The 20,903-nt window shown below is 45.5% G+C and overlaps 1 protein-coding gene across 7 annotated transcripts in view; it reads right to left on the bottom strand.

Annotated features, from left to right (window-relative positions):
• The window catches only part of GLRX (glutaredoxin), a 29,731-nt gene extending 10,227 nt beyond the window's left edge, over positions 1-19,504 (bottom strand). For 2 of the 7 annotated variants that reach the window (XR_012513076.1, XR_012513078.1), the window contains exons 1-5: positions 19,222-19,504; positions 13,530-13,649; positions 10,358-10,441; positions 3,910-4,019; positions 480-611 (exon numbers count right to left, since the gene is read on the bottom strand). Coding sequence is in view for 2 of the 7 variants with exons in the window: in XM_010340327.3 (XP_010338629.1) it covers positions 13,536-13,649; positions 19,222-19,428 (321 nt within the window). In the remaining 5 variants the exon portion in view is untranslated. Of the gene's footprint in view, positions 1-479; positions 612-3,909; positions 4,020-10,357; positions 10,442-10,575; positions 11,988-13,529; positions 13,650-19,221 lie in introns of those variants that run through there. The other 5 variants (XR_012513079.1, XR_012513080.1, XR_012513077.1 and 2 more) reach the window with 4 other exon arrangements.
• Between the last annotated feature and the right edge of the window lie 1,399 nt (positions 19,505-20,903).

Below are 20,903 nucleotides of genomic sequence, written 5' to 3'. Positions count from 1 at the left end.
GCCTGGGCATTTTTCTAAGCTGCACGTCACCACCGCCACGACCACCACCAACAAAACTTTCTCTTTTATAACCCACACAATTTTTGTTTGTTTGTTTTGAGACGGAGTCTCACTCCATTGCCCAGGTAATCTCCATTCAATTCAGCCTCTGCCTTCTGGGTTCAAGCAATTACTCTTGCCTCAGTCTCCCAAGTAGCTGGGATTGCAGGCACCCGCCATCACACCAGGCTAATTTTTGTAATTTTAGTAGAGACAGAGTTTCACCATGTTGGCCAGCCTGGTCTTGAACTCCTGACCTCAACTGATCCACCTGCCTCGGCCTCCCAAAGTGCTGGGGTTACAGGTGTGAGCCGCCGAGCCCAGCCTGCCCCTCACAAGTTTAATGAATGTAATAAGAAAGACTGAGTATTAGTAGGTATTGGGTGGCCCTACGCTGCTAGAGGCTGTCCTTGTAAACATACTTGTTGCTTATAACTTACTTTGTTTTTTTGTTTGTTCACAAATGTCATTTGCTCAGACATCCAAGGAAGTTGGGCTGCCATTAGCTCTTCCTTCATGTTTGTATGTCTTCTAGCACTCTCTCCAAAGTATAATAGGTGCTTAGGAAATGTCTGTTGAATGTAACAGAACACAGCAGGGAACACAAAGTCACAAGTCTCCAAGTAGACGGTAGTGACTGTTTGGGCCCAGATACCCATTTGCGCTTGGGGCCCAGGGAGCTTGGCCAGAGGGCTCAGGGGAGAGGCCGAGGGGATGCCAACATCAGTGGCAGGGTGAGGCGCCACCTCCAGGGACTTCACAGGCAAGACCTCAGAGAGGGACAAGTGTGGAAGGACAGGAGGTCTGCGGGAGACGTGGGGGCCTGGTTTTGGAGCAGGCAAGAGGTGTTTGTATGAAGTCCATAAGCTGGTGAGGCCAGAGGAAATGGAAGTATCGTTTATTATTTCAATATCACCATTTATTGTGCTCTTGCTGAGGGCCAGACATTCTGCATACATGATTTCTTTTAGAAGAGCTAATATAGCACAGGAAAGTGGTCTGGTGGGGTGGTTGAGCATGTGAAGCCAGACTGCTCAGGCTGATTCACATTCCAGCTCCACCCTTTACTGTGTGAACTCAGACAGATAAACTGACCTCTCTCTGGACTTTATCTGCTCATTTATAACATGTAGCTCAGGGACTGCTAACCCCATAGTGTCACTGGGAGGAGTAAGTGAGTTCATACACATGAAGTGCTGAAACCAGCGCCTTGCAGAGTCAGCACTCCGTAAGTACAACCACTCTCATTATCGCTATCATTTTATTGTCCCAGTGACCATGGGCTGTCAGTATCTCTATTCTAAAATGAGCACATACCAGCCTAAGGCCACGTGGTTAATAAGTGGGAGATCTGGAAAGAACCGGGACCAGACTCCAAAGCTCACATACTCTACTGACTAGCAAACAGCCTCCGTAAGCATTCTAAGAAACATGTGCAGTAATCCAGCAAACACTGAAGTCAATGCCCTCCTTTGAGGATGCTGTTTCACTGCTGTCTTTGGGCCGTGTGAGGGAGACAAGGCGTGTTGCTGGGAGACACCTTCTTTTAGTTGACTTGCAAGGCTGACTTCAAGGTCAAGGAGTCATTAAGGTCATCCTCCCTCCCTACTTCCCTTCCCACCCACCTCCAAGGAAACTATTCCAAAGTCTGAGCTGATTAGGATTCTTCAAATGCTGTGACTTGTTAACACACAAACCCTGTGGTTAATATTTGATGTAACCCAAAACAGATAATAGGAAAAAGCAGTATGCTTTTTATAAGTAGGAAGTGGCTGGGGAGAATGGAGAGCTGGTTGTAGGGCCCATTCAGCCTTGGGAAGCCAGAGTGAGGTTTCTCTGTTAATCATCTTTAATTTTAATGTAATTAGCCAATATAATTTTCATCATCTTTAATTCTGATAATAAGCCAAACTAGAGAGATCTGCTTACCTATAGTCACACAGTTGGGAAAACGTCTAACCAAGATTTGAACTCAGTCCACGTGGCTTCTAAACCATGAAAGGGGCAGGAATTCTAGATTCTGGGACCAGTTCCTGTCAGGAGCTGAGCAGCTTAAACATACTCTCATTGAAGAAAATACACTTCAGTAAAGTTGTAGAAAACAGAAGAAAGAAAGAGAGAAGAGAGAAAATAAAGAAAGGAGGAAGAGAGGACAGGAGAGAAGGAAGGAAGAAAAGATAGGTAGCTAGAAAAATGTGTTCTGACTGGTTTTGTAACCACTGTAGACTGGTGACATCCGTTCAAAGCAAAGCCACCAAAACTGGATAAAAATGGAAAAAATTTGTTTCTGGGCAAATGCTTCTCACACCCTCTTATGATTACTCACCATGACACCACAATACAGTCTCGTGACCACAGAATTCCACAATCCATGACGAGCAAGTACATCTTTTTGCATTTGCTTTTGCTAATGGTTTGCTGGCTGCAGTTAACAGAGTCCTAGAATTTATGACTTTCCAGAAGAGTTCAATCTTAAGGATGCCATTTATATAGTGGCTGATGCTTGGGACTCTTGATAAATCAGCTCTAACAGCTCTTGGCACAGACTTTGGATTATAGTGATACTTGAATTGAATGAGCAGATGAAGACTTGATGGGCTTTGTGTCATTATTGAGAAACTTGGGACTTATGCCAGGTTATCAGCTGAAAGTGTGAATAAGTTACAGAAAGCTGACATAGAAGAAATGCCAAACGTTGACATGATACACCCATTCAGCATCTGTCTTAGGCCGTTGGGGCTACTATAACAAAATACAATAGACCGGGTAGCCTCTAAACAACAGAAATATATATTCTCTTAGTTCTGAAGGCTGGGAAGTCCAAGACCAAGCTCCTGGCTGCTTCAGTGTCTGAAGAGAACCCATTTCCTGGCTTGTAGATGGTGCCTTCTCACTGTGTCCTCACAAGATGGAAGGATAAGCTAGCCCTCTGGTGCCTCTTTAAAAGGGCACTAATCCCATTCATGAGGGCTCCACCCTTGTGACCTAATCACCTCCCACAAGGTCCCACTTTCTAATACCATCATCTCAGAGGTTAGGGTTTTCACATACGAATTCTGGAGGGACGGAAACATTCAGACCATAAGAGCCTCCCTTGCATGAAATGCTGTTAACTGTTAACTGTTAATGTGGAAGAGCAAGTGAGAGAGGCAAAGGGGAGAGAAGTGAAAGGGCAATAAATCAGCTTTTCCAGTGTTTGTGACCCTTAAAATGAATTCTGACAGAGGTGCTTCTTGAAAAAAAGGTAAAAACTCTGAGAGATCATGCGTACTTAGTCACTGCTTTGGAAATTCACAGTGCACATTAACATATTAAAGGCTCTGGCAAGTTCCAGGGTCAAGCTTCCAGCCCAGCAGTCTTCACAAGCCTGTGTGAATGTCTGCTAAATAAATGTACCAAGCTTGAGGTCTTCCAGTGCTACCCGCTCGCTCTTCTGCTAGTGTCTGGGACAAATGAAACATCTACTTCCTCGTTTGTTTGTTCAAGATGGAGTCTCCCTTTATTGTCCAGGCTGGCGTGCAGTGGAGCAATCTCTGCTCTCTGCTCACTGTGACCTCTTCCTCCCAGGTTCAAGCAATTCTCCTGCCTCAGCCTCCCGAGGAGCTGGGACTAGTGGCACATAGCACCACGCCTGACTAATTCTTGTATTTTTAGTAGAGACGGGGGTTTCACCAAGTTACCCAGAGTAATCTAGAACTCCTGACATCAAGTGATTCTCCCGCCTCAGCCTCCCAAAGTGCTTGGATTACAGGTGTGAGCCACTGCGCCCAGCCAAAACATCTACTTCTAACACGTCGCAGATATTAGTATCACGGTACTTCCAGAGGGTCTCAAGGGTAAGACTGGGTTAGGAGCCCTGGTTGAGCTCACCTGCTGCATGACTCCACATGACTCATCCGCTCTTCATCCCTCTAAGCTGGAGGTGCCTCTCAGGGAGGCTGCTTTCTCACCATCCGTCCTCTGTTACCCTTTTCTCATATCTCAGCAAAGGGAAAGAAATGAATATTTTATCAGCTTGCAGGGTTTAGTGAGGCTGAGAGTATCCATTTTTAAAGTTTATCAGATAAAAGGCATAGACTCTCAAAATGAGCTCCAGTCCTGCAGGCCAGCACATTGTATAGCCCAGCATTTCCAAACTTGTGGAACCCATTTTTCATGAAACATTTGCTGATGTGCCGTGGACCCAGTGTTCTGAAGCAGCTACTCTGGGGACTTCGAGCTCAGAGTAGCTAGGATTACGGCATGTGCCACCACACCCGGCTAATTTTTGTATTTTTAGTAGAGATGGGTTTTTGCCATGTTAGCCAGGCTTGTCTTGAAATTCCTGACCCCAAGCAATCCACCTGCCTTGGCCTCCCAAAGTGATGTATATAGCCTCTTTAAATATCCAGGAAAGACTGCTGAAGATTCCTTGCACGCTGACCTTGGTAAAAATGATCATTATTTGATACTACCCTCACATGGCAGCGATTTGCTAGATTTTCTATAAGTAGGAAATCCCAGAACTACCACCGTCAGCCACCTCTTTGGTTCAGGGCAGTAGTTTTCAACATTTCCAAGCTTGTGGACCCTACTTTTTTGCCGTAGTAAAAGATGAGGCAGACCACAGCCTCTCCACATATACTGGGTGTGCTTTTGCCATCAAACGAGAAAGCAGACTTGGTCAAAAGCTATTCTAAATGCTGGGATGCTTTTTTTAAGGAAAGTAAATTAAGTATTTTGAATAATAATTATATGTATATGGCAGTTATCCTTGAACTGAGTTTATATTATATTCCTTGCTGCTGCTGCCATACAGACCAGGAAAAACTTCTAACTGGGTAAATCAGCTGTTTACTTTTATTAAAATATTGGAAAAGGGCTGAGCATGGTGGCTTATGCCTGGAAGGCAAAGGCGGCCAGAACACTTGAGGTCAGGAGTTTGAGACCACCTTGGCCAACATGATGAAACCCCATCTCTATTAAAAATACAAAAAATTAGTTGGGTGTGGTGGCACCTGTAGTCTCAGCTATTTGGGAGGCTGAGGCAGGAGAATTGCTTGAACCTGGGAGGCAGAGGTTGCAGGGAGGCAGAGGTTGCAGTGAGCCGGGATGGTGCTACTGCACTCCAGACAGAGCAAGACTCCATCTAAAAAAAAAAAAAGAAAAATTGGAAAAATAAATGCAGTTGAAGCTTTGTAGACTCGTACCTCTTTATGTGTATGCTGTGGAAAACAGGATGTGTATATTCTCTGACCCTCTCAGTAGGCCTGAGGACTGCTCCCCGCAGGAGTTCTGCAGTGCACTGGGGCTCAGTCTCTTACAATCAAAAAATAATCAGAAGAGCAAAAGTACTCGTACTAAAAGCTGGTACTAAAGCTCATGCTCCTTAGTGGAGCTCACTTATCCCTCGCTCATCAAATTCCTGTAAAGGAGGGATTTTCTTCTCCCAGCTCAGGGAGTGTTGAAGAAGCACTTGCAGCCTCTGCTCCTTTTCTCACTTGGAGGAGGAGGATGCCTCTGGTTAGAGTAAGGACAGTCTGCCATGGAGCCACACCTTCACTCAGGGGTGGGGAAAAGGACTCAAAACTAACCTAAGCTGCGGCCTCCCCTCCCTTATGCTGCCGGCTGAAGCCTTCCTGGATGGGAGGAGAACTAGGGCTCCTTGGCTTTCCCGTAGTTGACCTGTCTGGAGATGCCCACACTGTTCCCTTTCTGGGGGCAGTCTGTCCCTGCTAGCCCCTGCATTTTTTAATCATACAGAGACTGCTTTGGTGAGGCTAAAAGAGATCTTCTATGCAGGGGGCTGGATAAAGGCACCCAGAGTCAGCTCTACACAAGGGTCACATTCTAGATGTCCGGGGACAGCCCTTGTGACCACGGGTGCCAGCTGCGCTCTTTAATTCTGCCTTGCCAGGAGCTGCTGGTCCTCCCTTTCCGGAGTGGGTCCTCTGGTTCCCATTTAACACATCTGGCTAGAACCCTGGGCAGACTGTATTAAAGATCGTCCACACTCAGTTCTCAAGGATGACTTGGAAGAGTAATCACGGGAGGAAGAGCCAAATCTCCACCCCATAAACGGCTGATGCTTTTACAAAGGAAGTGTTTTAAGTTTCACAAGGCACACAAGAACAGGAAGGGGGCAGCTTTGCTTGCTTCTGAGAAAGCTCAGCTGCAGGTCCCCAGAGGCTTGAGCCCAGCCAACTGGGAGGGGGGAGTTGAGTGTGCAGGAAGTCAGTAAGAAACCCCAGAGCCGCGGGTTGCTCGATGTTCTGTACCGTCATTGGCTCTCCTACTTCCCCGTCTCTCCTACCTTCAGCTCTGCACTGCTCACCAGAAACGTGGCCCGGGGACAGGAAGTGTAAACTTGTGCATAAATACAGACCCATAGTTAAATATCACTTGTGCTTAAAGGGACCAGGCCAGAACTCTCTTCCCCTAATAAGCAAGATTAAATTCTGCCCCTTCAAATGTTCAGTGTATTTGATAGGAAGACTGCTATGAATACAAGAAAGAAATTCTAAGTAAAATATTTCAGGAGCCCAGTTCATTACAATATTTCTCAGGACCGGTGACTAATTATTATGTTGTAGTAAATTAGGGAGCATGGCTTTCTCTGGCAACCGAATGTCAAGATAACAACCTAATAATACTCACTGGGGATCTAAATAGTGTGGTCTGGGCCCTGCAGATCCATTTACCACCGCTGGCAGTTCTTCCTCCTTAAGGGTGATCTTTGGACAGACTTGAATGGGACAAAATGGCTATCCAGAGTCCAGCCAAAAGAGCCAGGCTGGAGGAAGCAGAGAAGGTTGCTATTAAAATCAGCAACATTCACAGGAGATTGGATCACTTGCTTTCTTCAGTAAGCACAAAGAGTAGAGCTTTGGCTGTAAATTTTTTTGGTTGGTTATTTTTTTTTTTTTCTGCCAGCTCCTAATGACAATCTCTCCATGCTGTTTGAAAGATCATTCTTCCTGTCCTTGCATATCACACAGAATTACTCAGCAAGGAGCAGGGCAGAAAACAGAAGGTTACCTGAGAGTCTGCACACCAGCCAGGGAGCTGCCACGTCCCTTTTCCCTGCTTGGCAGCCGGGAACTCTGACAGTGAGGCCCATTCCTCCAGCTGTGAAGCTGAAGAGACTAAAGGCTCAAAAGAAAAGGTGTCTAGGAAGCAACTGTTTGGGGATCTCCCAGTGAGACAGCCAGATCCACACCTGTTCATTTTTAATTTGTTCACTCAACAGGTATTTATCAAGTGCTTACTCTCTGCCAAGCAGTCTTGATGCTGCAGATAGAGCAGTAAATAAAATAGATGCCAATCCCTGACCTCAAGAAAGTTATATTCTAGTAGTGAAGAGACTGTAAACTAAACTATAGAATATATTAATAGATAGACTGGTTGTGTTGGCTCACACCTGTAATCCTAGCACTTTGGGAAGCCAAGGCAGGCAGATCACTTGAGCTTAGGAGTTTGAGACCAGCCTGGGCAACAAGATGAAACCCGGTCTCTACCAAAAAAAACACAAAAAATTAGGTGAGCCTCCGTGGAGCGTGCATCTGTGGTCCCAGCTACTCTGGAGGTTGATGTGGGAGGATCGCTTGAACCCAGGAGGCAGAGGTTGCAATGAGCTGAGACCGCACCACTGCACTCCAACCTGGATGACAGATTAAGACCTCCATCTCAAAAAAAAAAAAAAAAAAAAAAAAAAAAAAAAAAAAAAAAGATAAATGCTATAGAGAAAAATAAATCAAAAAAGAGGGATAGGGAATGCTAACTGAGAGTGGAAGGGAGGGTGTCAGTTTTAGGTGGGGGCATGGGGGAGCCCTTGCTGAGAAGGTGACATTTGAACAAAGACTATCTATGGTGACACTGGCAGTTGCCAAGCCTAATCTATGCACACAAGTCTTCCAATCGGTTTTTTAGTGCCTCATTCTTTAAATATTTACAGATAGTCAGATCTTCAGACATTTGAGAAGGCTTTCAAATGTAAAACAGAGAAAGAACATTGGGATTCAGAGGAAAAAGAATAAAAAAGAGAAAGACTCAGTTTGCTAATTTTCTTTCCATAGTCATTCTCCCCTTCTTTTGATACAGATCTCCTAACTCCTATAGACTATAAACCTCCTATAGAGTTTTGATGAGTTTTAGTTGGGCAAGAGGCTTCCTAGGCAGGGTCTCCTCTGCCTAGCCTGTCCTGCAGCTGGTGGGGCTATAAAACTAAGTTCTGGCCAATGGGATGCCAGCAAAGTGGTACATATGAACCCTGGGTCAGTGGGAGCAAATGCCACCTGCCTGCCTCTGGACTTTTTTGATAAAGATGCCTCTGTTAAGCATTACCTCTTTGTTATAGCAGCCTAGCATGTATTCTAACTCATACATGTGGGTCACAGGGAAGAGGAGATCCAACATAGGAGAGACAAAGGGAATCCCCAGAGTGACAGTGAAGGGAGATCCCAGATAGAGAACTCTGCCTGCTTTAGGGACAGAGGGCACCAGACCAGATGGGAGCAGTGTAATTTTCCATGTTGAGGGCTCTCTGTTGTTGTATAGTTTTAACTTGAGGACAGAAAGCTGAAATGGGCCTGAAGCAGATCTTTACCTGTACTTGGCATGCCTGGTGCTGATGACATTTCTGTTCTGTTTGCTACACAGCTGGCCAGCTGAGGTGGTGTGGGTGTGCTTTGACGGCCTCCTGAAAGCTGGGGGCAGAGCCACGCTGAGCTTAGAAGCAGAAAATGCAGAGCAGCCCTTTGCCATTGACCATCTTTCCGGGGGACACCCTGTGCTTGGTTCACCCTGATTGTGGGATGCTCTGTGTTTCCAAGGACTCACTCAGCAGCACTTCTGCTTCCCCAGAAGGGGCTCTGGAAAACCTGCAAGGGACACTGAAGCCAGTCTATAACTCAGTCAGTGTTCAGTTTATCCCTTCTTGGGATTGTTTTTCTAACTCTGATGGTGCCCTTTTCTTACACAGCTGGATTGGTGGTGGTTTTCAAAAGTGTATTGTTTAGAGATATTATAAGGAGTAAAACTATGAAGTATCAGAATGACTACAACAAAAATGAACTAGAAGTTCCCTCTATGGAGGGATGGAGAGAGGGGATACTCTTGGGAGGGGCACATGACCGTGTAAGGTACTTTATCAGGACCTTTAGCAGGATCTGGGTTTGAGGCAGGTAGAACAGGAAAGACTTTTGGTACTATTTGGTGTTTTAAACCATATGCATACATTGCTTTGATAAAAGAGCTCTTCTGTGCTGGGGACTTGGTTTCCGTAGTTAAGTCTAGGTTCTTGCCTTTGGGTAATTCTGAATTTGGCAAGAGACCAATACAGATGATTAACTACAACATAGCCTATAAGAGCTGAAGACTATCTACATGCACAGTGTTCTAGGATTCCAGAACAGGGAACGATGATTTTGTCAAAAGGCCATTCGAGGAAAGAGAAAATATAGGGGAAAGAGTCTATAAATCAGGCCTTGAACAAGGAGGAATTTCAAAGTAAATCAAGGGAGAAGAAAAGCCATCTGAGGAGAAAGAAACAAAATGAACACAGACAAAGAAGTGTGAAAGGGCAGGCAAGTGGTCCTGCATGGATCAGGCACTGTGTGTAACCTCCGGGGGTGGCATTCATATTGTGCAGTGTGTAACACGAACAATCATCCATAGCAATCCTGGTTGAAGGGAGTGGTTAGGCGAGAAGTACAAGTGCCTTAAGTGGGAAATGGAAAAAAGGAATATGAAATGAAAAGGATTATTTTTAAAGATATATTTTATTGCCGGGCGCGGTAGCTCACGCCTGTAATCCCAGCACTTTGGGAGGCTGAGGCGGGTGAATCACGAGGTCAAGAGATCGAGACCATCCCAGTCAACATGGTGAAACCTCGTCTCTACTAAAAATACAAAAAATTAGCTGGGCATGGTGGCACGTGCCTGTAATCCCAGCTACTCAGGAGGCTGAGGCAGGAGAATTGCCTGAACCCAGGGGGCGGAGGTTGCAGTGAGCCGAGATCGCGCCATTGCACTCCAGCCTGGGTAACAAGAGTGAAACTCCGTCTCAAAAAAAAAAAAAAATATATATATATATATATATTTTATTGTACTTTAGGTTCTAGGGTTAATGTGAAGAACATGCAGGATTGTTGCATAGGTACATACATGGCAATGTGGTTTGCTGCCTCTATCCCCATCACCTATATCTGGCATCTCTCCCCATATTATCGCTTCCCAACTCCCTACCCACCCCGCTGTCCCTCCCCTAGTCCCACCCGACAGACCCCAGTGTGTGATGCTCCCTCCCTGTGTCCATGTGTTCTAATTGTTCAACACTCACCTATGAGTGGGAACATGCGGTGTTTGATTTTCTGTTCTCGTGTCAGTTTGCTGAGAATGATGGTTTCCAGATTCATCCATGTCCCTACAAAGGACACGAACTCATCATTTTTTATGGCTGCATAGACAATTATTAAACCCTAAGAATTATTCAGTAAGCTGGAGCTGGCATTTCAATATGAAATTTCAAAATTATATGAACCATTTGTACTCAGTGAATGACAGCAGCACATGTCTTTATTTATAGCGGCAGGATTAAACAGACAGTTTTAAGTCAGTGGATTTCACATAACATTCCTTAATGTCTTGAGAAGAACATGGAAACAAATTGGACAAAAATCACTGAGTCATCTATAGGTATTTTTTTATTAGAAAAGAAATTAAGTGTTCTCACTAGGGACTGAAGAAGGGAATTAACAATCTTACAATTCTAGAGCAGCCAAACTTCATGATAAGGGAGTCTTCAGTTTTCAAAGTGTGTGGGGCTCTTTCACAGAGGTACTCTTGGGGTAGGGAGCTGTCAATTTTCTCAAATGTTTTACATTTTTGCTTTAGCTTTTGCTGGTACTCTAAATCAAATAGATACACAATGTTCAGGATTGTCAGGATGGCCAGCTTAAATAACAGGGTGTTCCACATGCTCACAGCTTCTGCACTTGTGCCTCTGATCCATGTGACACCAAGACCAACTATGCTTAACTTTTCATGTGATTTCTCCAGTTGGGTCCTAGGATCATTTCCTATGAGATCTGTGAGAGGACAAGCTGGAGGACACTGGTTCAGAGCAGTGACTCTCAAGGTAGGATGGGACGGGGTGGGGTTGAGTGGAGAGTTGCATGTAGTTTGAATGAACACATTCGAAATACTCACTGATTTCATAATACAAACGCCATAAAGTCAAGCAGCAAAATGATTTCAGCTAATGCACAGTAGCAGAAAACCAACTATGGATTTCTCATTGTGGAGAAGGAGTCTGGATAAACATAGTTGAAAAACACTGGCTTAGAGGTAGAGGCATGCTGACACATGGAGAACAGTAAGAAATACGTGCCAGGCTGGGTGCGGTGGTTCACACCTGTAATCCCATCACTTTGGGAGGCTGAGGCGGGCGGATCACGAGGTCAGGAGATCAAGACCATCCTGGCCAACATGGTGAAACCCCATCTTTACTAAAATACAAAAAAAATTAGCCGGGTGTGGTGGCACACACCTGTAGTCCCAGCTACTCAGGAGGCTGAGGTAGGGGAATCGCTTAAACCCCAGCGGTGGAGGATGCCGTGAACAGAGATTGTGCCACTGCACTACAGCCTGGGTGACAGAGCAAGACTCCATCTCAAAAAAAAAAGAAAGAAATTCGTACCCAAGAGAAAGAACAATTGAGGATCAGTGAACGAATCCTAGCCCAGAACTTGTCACAGTCTCTGAAAACCAAAGAGCACATCTAGAAGAAAACAAAGATGGCCTGTCAATCTTCTTGGCACTGTGGCTAACAGCAAGTTGATCCACTTTTAAATACTGAGCCGAAAGAAGAAAAAAGCTGTTTATGCTCCCAAATTCATCCACTAGGAAATGCTGTCATCATTTGCAATGCCATCCAGTTCTTGACGGGGGACATCAGCGTGGAACCTGCTCTGCCAGGAAAGAAAGAATGGGATATCTCCTTGTAAGGCAAAATTCTTCCTTTCTCTCATTACCAGAACACTTAACTCCTGCCATTTAAACACACACTGTTGCAGATGGCCTTGAGATGCAGCTGTCAGTAAAATACTGACAGCATAGAACGCTGAAGGAAAAGGCCAAATGCAAGTAAGGAGACTTTCTGAATATGGGGAACTCTAATAATGCCCACACCAAAATAGAAGCAGTTGGAGAAATGACATTTCCCATCTTCTTCCATTCTTAATCGAACCCTAAATTGCTAAACATGTCCCAGAAAAGAAAACCTTTGGTAACACCATTAATTGGTCTTGAGAGCTTTTAGTACTGGTGGTAAGGCCAGGAAGTGAATTCAGACAGACATAGGGTTCACCTGCTGTGATGATGTTGTAGAATTATGAAAAGATTTATAGCACTATTTCATTTCAGGGAACTCAAGTTGTATTTTTTCAGACCTTTTTCCTCCTTCTGTTGCTATGCAGAGTAACCATCACAAATTACGTATACTCATTGACCAAGAGATGAGTTATTGATTAGCAGGCAATAGATATCACTCCAAGAACACTTTGGTTAAAGAATCATTCATTTCTCCCTCAACTAAAGCAGCACTTGCATCTCTCTGTATACAGGTCTCTGAATCAGCCTGCTTGGGGGCTAGCTAGCGCTAGCTGTGCTGGGGATCTGGGGGAGGGAGGAGCTCAGATTCCAAAACCATCATGATTCTGTTCTAAAATGTTCATTACCCTGTGGTTTTCTACGGAGCCAAAGATCTTTAGGTTACTGATTTTAGAAAACTTTTGTTTTGGCTTTTGGGAAGCCAATTAAACAGAGTTGATTTGTCAAGTGAACACAGGTAAAGCCAAAATGACATCAGTTTCACATTGCATTTATAATAAATCCAAATTGCTTACCACGGCCTGGGTGCTCTGGCCCCTGCCCACATTTCCCACTATTCTTCCTTCTCACTGCACTTCACTCACTCTATTCCTGCTTTCTTTCTGTTCCACAAGCATCCCTTACCTGTTGCCACCTTGGAGCCTTTGCACTTGTATTTCCTCCGCCTGAAAAGCTCTTCTGCTTCATCTCTACATAGCGGTCTCCTTGTCAACTAGGTCTCAGCTCAACCCTTCCTGAGCTGAGAAAGGCCCTTCCTTACCATGTTAGCTCAATTTTCTCCCCACCCCCTGACATCTTCTGTTCTGTTCTGTTTCAGGATTTACTTGTTTCTGATCGGTCTACCTCTCTAGAAAAGAAGTTCCAGGTTGTCATTTTATGCATCATTATATTCCCATGCTCAATAAATATTTGCTAAATGAAGGTTGAGTGAAAGGATTTCTTCCATTGACACAATCTCTTTGTCAAGTGTGAAATTCATAAGCAATTGACATCACTGTTCCTCAACCCACCCCAAATCATTCTTTCCCTAGCTAGAATACTGTCCCACAATATAACAAACCATGGCAGAAGAATTCCACGGTCTCCCCTGTTCCCGGCCCAGCAGCTCACCTGCCACTCACCTGTGGTTACTGCAGAGCTCCAATCTGCTTTAGCCGCGTCAGCAGCTCCCCACTCTCCTGCATGCTCACTAGATCACTGCATCCGCCTATGCAATCCTTACCGATAAAGACTCGAGGCACCTAAAAAAGCACATGACCCAGCACATTACAAGAAGATTAGAAAGAACATTTCTATCCTTCATGAAATGTTTCCTGTGATTCCAAACTTTTCAAATCACTTTACAACCTGCTCATTGTATATGCTTACAGGGCAGGGCTTCCTTGATGTTATAAGAGGTAACATTATTAACTCAAGAATGCTTTTAAGACAGAAGAATTTTCAAGTTGAGTATGCTATGCATGAGCTTGTCTATCTTGTCAAAGGGATCTAAAAATTTCACTCTACAGAAACCTGTTTCAGAGGGAGAATTTTGATTGGCTGGAATCAGACCACCCAGATTTACCTCTGCTTTCTCTGCAACAGAGACCACACCTAAGATTGTAAACTGGGCCGCAGCAATCAGGAAGGAGGGAGTTCATTTCTAAATACAGCTGGAAAAGTAATTGCATTAGGTCTCTGATTTTTCAGGTCCATGGTTTATTAAATACAATTATCTCTGTGTTGTTAAAACACAGGTGAGGGTCAGGCACCGTGGCTCACCACTGTAATCCTAACACTTTGGGAGGCTGAGGTTGAGAGGGTCACTTGAGCCCAGGACTTCAAGACCAGCCTAGGCAACATAGTGAGACCCTGTCTCTACAAAAAAAAAAAAATACAAAAATTAGCCAGGCATGGCAGTGCATGCCTGTAGTCGCAGCTACTCAGAAAGCTGAAGTGGAAGGATTGCTTTGACTCAGGAGGTCGAGGCTGCAGTAAGCTGTGATGGTGCCATTGTACTCACACCTGGGTGACAGAGCAAAACTAACAAAACACAGGTGAGCCCTGTCCTCAGCCAGGTGGGCGTAGTGGTATTTGAGTCTCCTTTTATCACTGGTTCATCATAAGATGGTTAAGTCACCCTGGATGTGGGTGAGTCACCCACTCCAAGCCATAGTCATGACACTTGCTGAATAGGCTCCTCTCTAGTACAAGCTTCCTCCCTGCTGCTAGGAGCAGACACATTCCAGAATTCCAGAGGGCTTTTAGACTCTTGAGGGAGGAGGAAATCCCCTCAACGTGGCTGAATTCCAGGCCAAGGGTGTTTCACTAAGGCTGCCTGGCAGTGACGAGACAAGCACCATGGAGGTCACCACGTCATCAGAGCCAGCGGGCCTTCCCCTGAGTGCCAGGAACACACTGAAGGGACGGGAGAGGTGGAGGCAGAAATCAGTGAGACTATTTTTTAAAGCTTTGGGCTCTTCTCAGAGAGCATAATAATTTGAGCAAATTGTCCAAAGAGTGAGACAGATGAGAAAAGGAGCTTAATTACTGTGGATAAGTTCTTAGAGTACTTTTATTACAAAGGGGGTCTGGGCGGAGGTAGGCTTTAAAAGTCAAGTCTAAAAATTAAAAATAAATCTTGCACATTTCCACGGCTATTTCCTGTGCTCTAACAGGATAACCAAGGCTTTGAAAACCCACAGCCCTGGAGCTACCCCCCACCAGCCTCCTGAGACGGCCCTGAAATGTGACCAGGCTGCCCCCAGAATGGAGTTTTGTGCTCAGTGTCTGGCAAAGAAGCGAAAGGCTCTTTTACCCTCACACCCATCCTTTAGTCTGGACAACCGTAAAACTGCCTTAAATCGTGTCGGTGAATGGCACCCCTAAAGGGAGCTGAACTGCAGGCTGTATAAGACGGTGTGGAAACCTGTGGCAGTGAAAGAGAAGCATGTAAGAGGCACTGTTGATTCAGCTGAGCAAAGAAGAGGAAATACCCTATGCTGCCTCCCTTCCTGTCCCTTCCCGTCCCGGCCTGCTTAGAGAACTCGAGAGTCCACTAATAGCAAGGAGAGGAAAGAACTGCCATCCCCAAAACGAGTTTGGTAATGCTGTGGCTCTCACTCTCCTGGAGTAGGTTTCCCCAGCTTCAGCCTGGTGGCATCTCCTGCACGTTAGAGTTACTCAAATGCAACTATTCAAAGCAATTTCTCAACACTCCCTGGCATAAGCCACCTTCACTTGTCACCTAATAGCTGCTATAGCCTCCCAATGTCTCCCAGCTTCAACCTTCACCCTTGCCCTACTGTCTCTTGTCCCCACAGCTGCCAAGTGACCCTTTCAAAGCAGAGTCATATCAAGTTACTCCTCCGCTGAGCACCCACCAGGGGCATCTCATCTCACACCGAGTACCAGTCACAGTTCTTCCGAGCTCCCGTTAGTGCTCGGATCTCACCTCCACTAACTCTCCTACTGGCTCACGGTGCCTCAGCCATTCTGATGCATACCAGCCTCTTTACTATTCCATAAAGACCTTTGCATTCACTCTACTCGTAAACTGTGTATGCCCAATCTCCCTCAGCTCCCGTAGATATTTGCTTGAATCTTCCCTTCTCAGTGAGACCCAAAGGCTCCATCTAACACTGGGCCCTGCTGCCTCCTTCCTACCTTACTTTCTTACTTTTCCTCATAGCACATGCCATTCCCACCTCCCAACATACTGTATTATTATTATTCAGCTGCGCAAATAATCTGTATTATCGTATTTGTCTCCCCCACTAGAATATAGGTTCAACAAAGGCAGAAGGTTTTTTTCCATGGGAGAAAAGGTAGACTTTTCCCCCCACTGTCCAGAAAAGTGCCTGGTACATAGTAGATGCTTAAAAATATTTGTTGCATCAGCAAAACCATCATTCAAATGTGAAGGAGAAATACTTTCTAAGATCCTCAAGTTTTGCTTATCTTAGAAAGTATTTCTAAGATAGTACAAATTATTTGCTCAGCTGAATAATAGTACAAATTATTTGCTCAGCTGAATAATAATAATCCAGTAAGTTGGGAGGTGGAATCACCTTGCAAGAAATGTGCAAAGAAGTTCTTCAGAGAGAAGGGAAATGATAGAGGTCAGAAACTCAGATCTATGTAAAGAAAAGTGCATTAGAGGAGAAGGAAATGAAGGCACTAATTTAGGAGCTGTGACTATAGCAAAACAAAAACAGGCTTCACCAAGTGCCTGGCTTGGAGGCGTTAACTTTCCATAATCACCTCCTGCTGATTACCTGCTAGATACAGCTACTTTATGGATTAATTAATACCGCAGGAGCTTTCAGATGCTTTGAATACAAACCCTTCACTGTTGGGGATCAAACATACAACTTTAAAAGATTTGTTCTTCCCCTAGGAAGAATGCATTTGGGATTCAAGAATCTGTGAAAAATATTTTTTAAAAAATTAAAAACAGGCTTGTTGAGGTGGATCACATATGTAATCACAGTAGTTTGGAAGGCTGAGGTGGGAGGATAGCTTGAGTCCAGGAGTTCAAGATCAGCCTGGACAACATAATAAGACCCCCATCTGTACAAAATCTTTAAAAATTTGCTGAGTATGATGGCTGATGCCTGTAGTCCCAGCCACGGGAGGCTGAGGGTCACTTGAGCCCAGGAGTTTGCGGCTGCAGTCAGCTACTGCTGCACTGCACTCCCGCCTGGGTGGCAGAGCAAGACTCTGTCTCTTAAAAACAAATTAAAAGATCACTAGAAGAAGTATTGTTGCTTCATAAAGAAATGAAAAAGCAATTGTTGGTCAGGTGTGGTGGCTCACGCCTGCACTTTGGGGAGGCCGAAATGGGAGGTGGGTGGATCACCCAAAGTCAGGAGTTCGAGACCACCTTGGCCAACATAGTGAAACTCCATCTCTAATAAAAATACAAAAATAAGCTGACCGTGGTGGCGGGCGCCTGTAATCCCAACTACTACTTGATCGCTTGAACCTGGGAGGTGGAGGCTGCACTCCAGCCTGGAAGACAAGAGTGAAACTTCATCTTTAAAAAAAAAAAATTGTTAAATGAACGCATGAAGAGGTTTGCTTTACCTGCTGGAGAATAGATGCTGTTGGGCTGAGAACAATAATCCCAAATTTTGTTACACATTGGAATCCCCTGGAGATCTTTCCAAATAGTAATGCTAGCCGGGTGTGGTGGCTCACATGCCTGTAATCCCAGCATTTTCTAAAGCCAAAATGGGTGGATCACTTGAGGCCAGGAGTTCCAGCTAAGCCTGGCCAACATGGTGAAACCCCATGTCTACTAAAAATTAGCTGGGCATGGTGGCATGTGCCTGTAATCCCAGCTACTCGGGAAGCTGAGGCAGGAGAATCACTTGAACCTAGGAAGCAGAGGTTGCGGTGAGCCAGGATTGTGCCATTGCCCTCCAGTCTGGGCGACAAGAGTGAAACTCTGTCTTAAAAACAAAACAAACAAACAAAAAAACGAATGCTTGGCTTCCACCTCTGATATTGTGATTTAGTTATTGAGAGGCATAACCTGGGCATAAGGATTGTTTTAAAAGCACTCTGGGTGATCCTAACATGAAGCAAAGTTTGGCTAAAAGGTCCACAGGGTGGCAGCCACAGTAGGGCCCATAGTAGTGTTTGCACTGCCCTTTACATCTCTCAGGACCTCGGCATCCTATGCAGCTAGCGGTCCCACTAGGCAGCAGGAGCCTTTCTCGTCCTTGTGTCTGCTCTAGGACCTCAGCACACAGCAATAGAGTGACACACTAAGCCCTACTCTGCACCAAAATGCTAACTTCTTATTAGAGAGAAGAGGAGAAACAACCTCTCATGCTTTATACACAGAACCCAGAGACAAGCTTGTAAGTCAAACTAAAACTGAAATAGGATGTGTGCTCGGGCCAACACTATGCTGTGGAATGTGTATCCTAAAAGGGAATTCAGCTGAGCTGGTGGGACACTTCTCACCCACCTCGCAGCAGAACTGATAGAGGTGATGTGGTAGGCATCCCTCCTGAAGCCCAGGACTCGAAGCCAAGGATGCTGAGGATGGGGAAGTCTTTTCAGATGGAGGAGAATAGTTTTTAGAGAGTCCCACAGTCTATTCGTAGCAAATGGGACTTTGAGGTCTCCTAATCTGGTCTTGCAGTTGGGATCTTTGAGGACTACCGGGGTGCTGACTTGCCCAGGATCACACAGCCAGCCATTATAAAAGCCAGGCCAGAACTCCAGCCAAGGTGGGGCCTGGAAACTTCCCTAATTAATTTAGAACAAGGGGCAGATAATGTTGTATTGTATTTTTCTCGTGGGAGGAATTAGATAAGGAAGAATTCGCAAATTAGAAAAAGCAAGCCTAGAGAAAAGAACGAAGAACATGATTCTCTTGTTAACGCCACACCCGGCCCTCCCCAGGTGTGATGTGTTAATTTAACAAAAACACGATTCTCTTGTTAAATTAACAAACATCACCCCAGCTTCCACTTACAGCCCTGTCCGCTGAAAACTGTCATTTCCTAGCAGTGCTTAAAACAAAGACGCTAGGTAATTCCCCAGGGACTCCCCGGCAAGCTGCTGGGCCCACTTACCCCGCCGCACAGCAGACATCAGCTGTACTCCCTCTTCTGCTCTGAAAGGACCTTTGGCTGCAGTGCCGCCGCTCATTCAAGTGACTGAGATTCTCTCTAAGGCGCCCTCCTCCTCCCTCCTTCTCCCGCACAGCCATCTGGATGCATTGAAGGACGGAGCCCCAGCCTTATCCTAAAGAAAGCCACCGCTCTGACAAGGCAATCCGGGAGCCTTTCCCTAGCCATTTAAAATGAAACTCACCGTTCTTGCTCCCGTGAGCTGTAGCAGATAATCCTGAATCTCGTTAGTGTGCTTGGTGGCTGTGATATCGACAAATTCCAGAAGCCCTTGTTTGATGGGCAATTGACTGAGGATCTCCTGGGCCTTCCTGCAGTAAGGGCAGGTGGGCTTGATGAACACAACCACCTTCCCAGGCTGGATTTTGCAGTTGACAAACTCTTGAGCCATGCCGCCTGCCTGCGGTCTCCCGAGAAAAACGCTCAGTAGCAGGTATTGCTTGGGGTATTGAGCCCTGACCCAGCCAGCTGGCTCCTATTAAATAAGGAACCTCCCTGGAGGCGGAGTTTGCCTGGTAGCTCGCTCGAGTTTTAAAGGGACAGCTTCAAAGACATTTCGTCTGGAATACTTCACGAGTTAGCGATGCCTAGGAATGCAATACTTGCTATTCAATCATTGGTAGCTATGAAAGACACTCTGGGGTCCGGGCGCGGTGGCTCACGCCTATAATCCCAGCACTTTGGGAGGCTGAGGTGGGCGGATCACAAGGTCAGAAGTTCGAGACCAGCCTGGCCAATATGGTGAAACCCCCGTCTCTACTGAAAGTACAAAAAAATTAGCCGATCATGGTGGCATAAGCCTGTGATCCCAGTTACTCGGGAGGCTGAGGCAAGAGAATTGCTTGAACCCGGGAGGTGTAGGTTGCATGAGCCAAGATCACACCACTGCACTCCAGCCTGGGTGACAGAGTGAGATTGCCACAAAAAAAGAAAAGAAAAAGATTGGGAGTGCCTGCCCATTAGCAATGATCAGTTAAATCACCTCTGGGGAAGCATAAAGTGTGTACTCATGCAGGGGCTGAGGAGGCAGTGAGCTCTTAAAGCAAAGTCTTGTTTTCCTTCTAGGAGATTGTATTTTAAAATGTAAACAGAATCACTTAAGGAACAGAGCACTTTGAAATCTCTTTGGAGGAAGTGAAATTGACACTGTGACTTTGCACTCCTTAGGAAGGTTGCCCTCAGGGTGTTTTGCCAGGACTGTATGGTGGGTATCTGTTGTTGTGAGCTTTTTGATGGAATTCATTCTCAGTATTTAGAAATCTGGAGGTCTTACCAAACAACTGGACTTGCAACTTACCTCTGAAAAGCCAAGCTGGGCAATACAGAGCTTGCACCCGTTAGTGGCAGCTGCTGGGGCTGACAGCTGTTGTCCCCTCTGGATAGGGCAAGTCATGGCTTTGGTTTGCCACAGGTCCCAATGAACAGGCCCATGCCTTTGAGACACCAGCTACACCCCACAACCATTTGAGCTGGTGACCCTTGAACAGCGGTTTAGTATGGAGGCAAATTCCAGCACAATCCCTGATAAGAAACTACAGATGAAATCAGAATCTTTTTTTTGTGGCTCACCCTCTGTTTTTACTGTTTGTGAGTGGAAGTGACTCTCATCATTACTAAATTAAAATGGCAATATGAGAAAGTCAGATTCTGAGTCACCAAGAGGGAGCTAAGTGACAGCTCGGTCCAGAGAAAGGCTGTGGCAGGGCTGGAAGGCCACTCGGAGGCTCAGGGCTCTGGACTTCCCACTTTCCTCCAGAGTAGGCTCCACCACCCAGTCTGAGCCTCCTGTCTTTTTCCTTCTTTTCCCTCAAAACCCTGTGTCCAGGCTTTTCCCAGAGGCCCCCGCCAGGGGTCTGGGGTCTCTTT

This window comes from Saimiri boliviensis, chromosome 1 (assembly GCF_048565385.1).
Source record: "Saimiri boliviensis isolate mSaiBol1 chromosome 1, mSaiBol1.pri, whole genome shotgun sequence".
In the NCBI taxonomy this organism is placed as follows: domain Eukaryota; kingdom Metazoa; phylum Chordata; class Mammalia; order Primates; family Cebidae; genus Saimiri; species Saimiri boliviensis.
The sequence above is the reverse complement of the archived record's forward strand: the minus strand, read 5'-3'. Positions and strand labels throughout refer to the sequence as shown.